The sequence below is a fragment of the Xyrauchen texanus genome, chromosome 35, assembly GCF_025860055.1.
Source record: "Xyrauchen texanus isolate HMW12.3.18 chromosome 35, RBS_HiC_50CHRs, whole genome shotgun sequence".
NCBI lineage: Eukaryota > Metazoa > Chordata > Actinopteri > Cypriniformes > Catostomidae > Xyrauchen > Xyrauchen texanus.
This window is the reverse complement of record NC_068310.1, coordinates 27,179,681-27,185,696: the sequence shown is the minus strand read 5'-3', so window position 1 is coordinate 27,185,696 and position 6,016 is coordinate 27,179,681. Positions and strand designations below refer to the sequence as shown.

Below are 6,016 nucleotides of genomic sequence, written 5' to 3'. Positions count from 1 at the left end.
GAATTATAATCGCCAAATGCCTAAAACAAGTTTAAATTGACATTACTTTCTAAAAGTATCCTTATTTCTATTTTAAGTATATTTACTGATATTAATGTGAGGTATCTTCTTCCACCTCAAAATATAGGGTAAGATAACAACTCTTGACCATAGTTGGCACTAAATCTCATCTCAGCAGCTTAATTGAATGGCAGTGCTTCTCTTAATATTGATGTTTCATCTGAATATCAACATTTGTGAGATTTATTTGATACATTTTTTTTAGGTGAAATTATAAAAAATGTTGGCTTTAGAAAATAGTGATCTGTGTCATTTTATTATGTTGGATATTAATCGTTTTTATGTCTATTTGTTAATGGACACAGTATTTATATGTTTGGAGTAAAAACGCTGTTTTTATTTTGAAGTGACAAGGTGAAGTTTGACCCTTGGGGTGACATGAATTGATTTTATATTTTACTTTAAATTACAAAAATACATACTAAGAAGGATCTCAGATAGAGGGGCATAGATTTAAAAAAAAAAAAAAAAATCAAGCAAAATCTACACCCTAGTTGTATTTTATACATTCTGTAAAAATCAAAAGACCCCTGGGACAAGTTTACACTGGGGAGCTTCTTGCCCCGGGGGGGACATCTTGCCCCAGTAGTGGGGTAAGATGGCCCCTTTTATAATTTTTTATTTTGTACTATGACAACAAAATTAGCAAATGTATCTATTTATTTCCCTTGATAATATGTTGGATGATGCATCATTATCATGTACATACTAAAAGTTCATCTATATATGTTAAAAGTATATGAATATTGTTCTTAAGGGTGTTAAGTCAGCTGCTCACACAAGACCAATGCGTTTGAAGCAAAGCGATGTGATTTAAAAATATTTTGTTTCAATGTAAAAAAAATTAAAATACATTTGTTTACAGACACGCTCACTTTTTTACGCGGTAGCGCCTTTGATGTTACCACTCTGTTTGGACAGACCAGTGGTGGTGAAACATTAAAAAAATGGCACAGCTGTGCAGAGGGATATTCAATTTACAAACTTAATTTTCTTTGTTCTTGAGGCATGCACAAAAGCACCCTACCCTATTGCTTTGTCAATGCCCGGATCTTATTTATTTAGCCTAATTGATGTCGTGTTTACACAGTCAAGCCTGTCGTGTTGTCTAATACCAGAGAACATCAAACAGCTGTTTATTTTAACATTTATAGCAAGCAGTCAAAATATGTCTGCGACCCTCTTTCATGTTACATGTGCGACCTTTTGACCTGAAGGCGAACCGTGGGAAAAGAGACAGGAGGCAGGACAAGTAGGTGGAGACTAAAGCGAACCTGAGGAACACCTGGGCAATCTCACTTTGGCTTCTGCGGTGTGCAGAATAAACTTGATCTCTCCGATTCATCCATTTCACTCGCATTATAGACAGATCCGGTCATGGAGAACCGTGAGGCATCTGGAGACAAACTCACCTCAAAATCCTTGGGAATCTCCCACGACACCGTGTTTAATACGGGGGAGGACAGTTCCACAGGGGATGAAGGTGTTGCCAAAACACCTGGACCTCCAACACCTGAAAAGCCACCTTATTCATATGTGGCTCTCATTGCCATGGCTATCAGAGAGAGCGAAGACAAGAAACTTACCCTGAATGACATTTACAGCTTCATCGTTTCCAAGTTTCCATATTATGAGAAGAACAAAAAGGGATGGCAGAACAGCATCAGACACAACTTGAGCCTGAACGAGTGCTTCGTGAAAGTGCCCCGGGACAGCGGCGGGGAGCGAAAAGGGAACTTCTGGACGCTGGATCCTGCGTTCGAAAATATGTTCGAGAAGGGGAATTACAGGCGCAGGAGGCGCGTCAAGAGACCCTACCGACCACCCATCTTACCGTATTTACCAGGAACCACCGGATTTAATTTGACCGACTCCTATTGCCTGCAACAGGAGCCAGTTTATTGGCAAACCCCGTTCGTCAGCGCCACCACCACCGCATGGAGTCAGCACCAACCCAGCTCTCCAACGCAGATTTCTAACTTCCAGCACCTGCAGCCCATGCTCGGCAACGCGCGTCCTCTGTCTCCAAGCGATTACGCCAACTCTCCCGTGAGTTATTATCACGGTCATCATCACCTTCACCCGTCCTACAGAGCTTACCCGCGTCATTCGAATGCTCTGGTGCCTTTAAGCGCGCGCACGTACAGCGGGATGACGCCGCCGGTGAGTCCGGGCGGAAGCTCCATCTCCACCTGCAGCTATCTGCAGCATCACAGCAGCAGCCACCCTGAACTGGTGCATCATCCAATTGAAAGACGAATGACCGGAGAGAACTGGATATTACAATCTAATGTGGATTTATAGGCCTATGTGTTATTTTTTTTCAAAGTTTCTTGATGTTAACCCCTGGAAATTAAGTGTTGAGTCTTCGGGAATGATGGTTCTGAATTTGGAGCGTTGTTGGATGCTTAAAGTAGCCTACACAAAAGCAGAAGGTAATGAAAGAATACACGTTTCTCGTCTAGCCGGAAAAGAGAAACAACTTTGTTGATTAAAGGTGGAATTCGTTATTATTTCGAGTAAAATTAAGTAGAAATTATGTCCAAACATTTCTACATTAGTTTGATGATTACTATATGGGGTCACAATTGTCTTATGGTCTCTTAATAAATGGAATTCTTTACGTATGTTTATTAACAGTTCATTTAGAAAAATATATATTTTTTAATTTCAGCAAATGTTTAAATAATTAAAAAAAAATTTGCCATATGTTGAGTTATAGTGGACTGAAGTTATAAAAATGTTGTAGCAAAAATTGTGATTACAGTCTAGAAATGTTTTTGGTTATGACAGATAAGGTGGACAGTTTTTTTTAAAACGCTTTGCACAACTGGTTTACAAGAGTTCTTTATGCATTCAGATGTGTATTGCTTATACGTTAAATTTCCATGTTTATTGTCTGTATTCTTGGAGTTTGAAAATATTTTTATATGTAAACTTGTTCGAGTTTTTCACTGATAAAAAACTTTCTAACTGATCAACAAGACTCTCTCATTTATTTAAATTATTATCAGTTATTAATTAGGCCTACATCTCATCCTAGACGTTTATTTAAGGATATTTTTTTATTATTGCGAAAGGGAATACAAAATAAAATATTGGTTGTGGCACAAGAGCATAGTAAATAATGTACACGTTTTTACTTTAAAATATAAAAAAATGTCATATGAAAATCACAAGGATTCTTCAGTTACTATTATTATTATTATTTTTAATTTATTCTGTAAAACATTAAAATTAAAACACATAAAAATGTATTATTTGTTTATTCTGTATTCTGTTAATTAAGGGGAATACATTGGTTGACATTAGATGACTGTTTATTGTGTCTATTCCATTGTGTTTTTCTTTTTTCACTGTATATCTAGTCATTGCAGTCTCTATAGGCACGATCATGATTTCAAGCTTGATTACACTTGATGCATACACAGAGCTCTAGGAAGTGCAATCAAGGTTGAAATCATGATCAATAAGGAGACTCCTGTCAAGATTTATATTGAAAAGGGAGTTATACTTTGGTCTGTTCTTAAGTAAAACCGACTGGATCTCTTCTGAATTACTTTTTTGCTGCCTTTATGTGCTTTTTGGAGCTTCAAAATGTTGGGCACTATTCACTTTTATTGTGTGGACCTACAGAGATGAAATATTCTTAAAATCTTCATGTTCTGCAGAAGAAAGAAAGTTATACACATCTGGGATGGCATGAAGGTGAGTAATTGATGAGAGAATAACATTTTTGGGTGAACTATCCCTTTAATAACATATATTGTTTCTGAAAGTACCCATACTGTATATTATGTGTATGCAGAGGTATAAAGTAATGAATTACAAATACTCACATTACTGTAATTAACTACTTTTTCCCAAGAATTTAACTTTTTTAATAGTTTAAAAATTTTATATTTACTTTTAATTGAGTAGATTTTAAGTGCTGTAACTGTACTTTTACTACGCTATTTTCCCACCGTCTGTGTTCGCTGCTTCCCTGTCCTGAATTTATTTTCATCTATCAGCATGATTGGCTAGGGAGTCTCATGACTCCCGTCAAATCAAATCACACGTAAAAGACTTGAACGGCAGCTGTAGATCTGGCGCCAACTATGGAGGATGTGGAGAATGGCTCAAGCACAGTTTACAGCTGAACATCACAGCAGCACCTGAAAGGGATTTTCGCAGTGAAAAAGCCAAATGCATGATCGTGTCATGTGAGTTTAACATGCTCAAGCCAGATATCAGCATTAATCCTGCCTCTAATTTGAAGAAACATATTAGAGTAAATTTCATATTTATACTTACTAGATTCTGTGTCTCTGTAACGTAGCCTGTAAATGAACTATCTATCACTGAGATTATTGGATTATTGGACAACAAGGTAATGAGAAAACCACTATGCATTTGGCAGAATAACTTGAGTAGCTTTGATTAATTCAAAAGTATTAATGTAATAGAAATGTAATAGAATACAGAGACATTTTTAATAATAATATATATATTTTTAAATATTTATTATTTTTAATAATACTGACCCCTGATGCAGAGATTGTGGTATAATAAATGACCAGGAAAGTAGAGATGATTAAATCATTTATAATTATGCTTAGCCTTTATTAAGATTTATCAACATTTGCTGAGTTATACTTCAGTAGAATATTCAATATAATCTGTCGCAAACTTCAGAAAATTGTGCATCATGCATTTGAATGAGAACAGAACTATTTCTGGGCTTAAAAGATACAATAACTAAATCAATGTTGAACAGTGTATATCAAAAGGAGGACAATGTGGTCAACCCCCCATGTAAGATAAGGGGTGCCAAAATTTTGACGCTTCAAAATGCAGCATAAAAGTAATACATACAGCTCCAGTGGTTTAATCCATGACTTCAGAATTGATATGACAGGTGTGGGTGAGAAAGAGATCAATATATTTAACTCCATTTTTGCATGAAATTCTTCTCTCTGCCCAGTAGGTGGCGATATGCATGAAGAATGTGAATCACCAAAAAACAAGAAGAAAGTGAAAGTTAAAGTGGGGATTGACTGAGCAGGGAGGAGAATTAATAGTAAAAATGTATTAAATATTGATCTGTTTCTCACCACATCTATCATATCGCTTCTGAAGACATGGATTAAACCACTGGAGGCACAATAATAACCATACCTGTCAAAATGTGGGTACCAAAATCCGAGAGACCTCTGACCGGGGGGGTTGGGTGTGTGTGTGTGTGCTGGATGGCAAATACATACAAATTATGCCGTTTTGATTTAATGTGCTGGGTAACGTAATTTTTCCCACATTGTCTGATATTAATATCAGTGCGACACACATTGCAAAAGGCATGGGCTTTGTCGATATGGCTTCAAGAAATTAAATTCTTCTGTTCAGCAGTTGTTAAATTTACATGTATATTTAGTTTTTTTCGCCTGAGTCTTCTCCACCCATCTAACAGTGATGCTTGATTCAACTTCCCACATCTACTACCTGCTCAAATATCAACAGCGCAAATAGGTTGTAGGTTGCCAGGTTGAGGTCACAAATGGTTTGAAATTTTTCTAATGTGTCGATTGTGTGAGTAGAATGCGTTTCATACAAGATCTGGCAACTGGGCCATTCAAATTACAGGAGTTTCCCAGGAGAAATAACAAAACGGGAGGTGGTCAGGAGATGGGTGTGAAATACGGGAGACTCCCGGGAAATACGGGAGTGTTCACAGGTATGACAATAACACTCTGTTGGCATTAAGGGAAATTTAGGCCCTACACATAAACTGATTTTAATGTAATTGTTTCATACATTATGATTTAAAATATTGATCAGTGTATTGAACATAACTTTTACTTTTATTGTGATCATTTCTGTTATCATGTCTTTCTTTAATTTTTGGAATCAGATTTATGTAGTGTTTATCATAGATAAGTGATGTATTTTAAAAGTTGGCATACAGTGTTCATTATAA

The 6,016-nt window shown here is 36.4% G+C and overlaps 1 protein-coding gene across 1 annotated transcript; it reads left to right on the top strand.

The window, feature by feature from the left end:
- Nucleotides 1-1,221: 1,221 nt before the first annotated feature.
- On the top strand, nt 1,222-2,855 carry LOC127629203 (forkhead box protein L2-like). The gene has a single exon (XM_052106323.1). It carries the CDS (start codon nt 1,438-1,440, stop codon nt 2,362-2,364), a length of 927 nt encoding a protein of 308 aa, XP_051962283.1. The 5' UTR covers nt 1,222-1,437; the 3' UTR covers nt 2,365-2,855.
- The last annotated feature ends 3,161 nt before the right edge of the window (nt 2,856-6,016 follow it).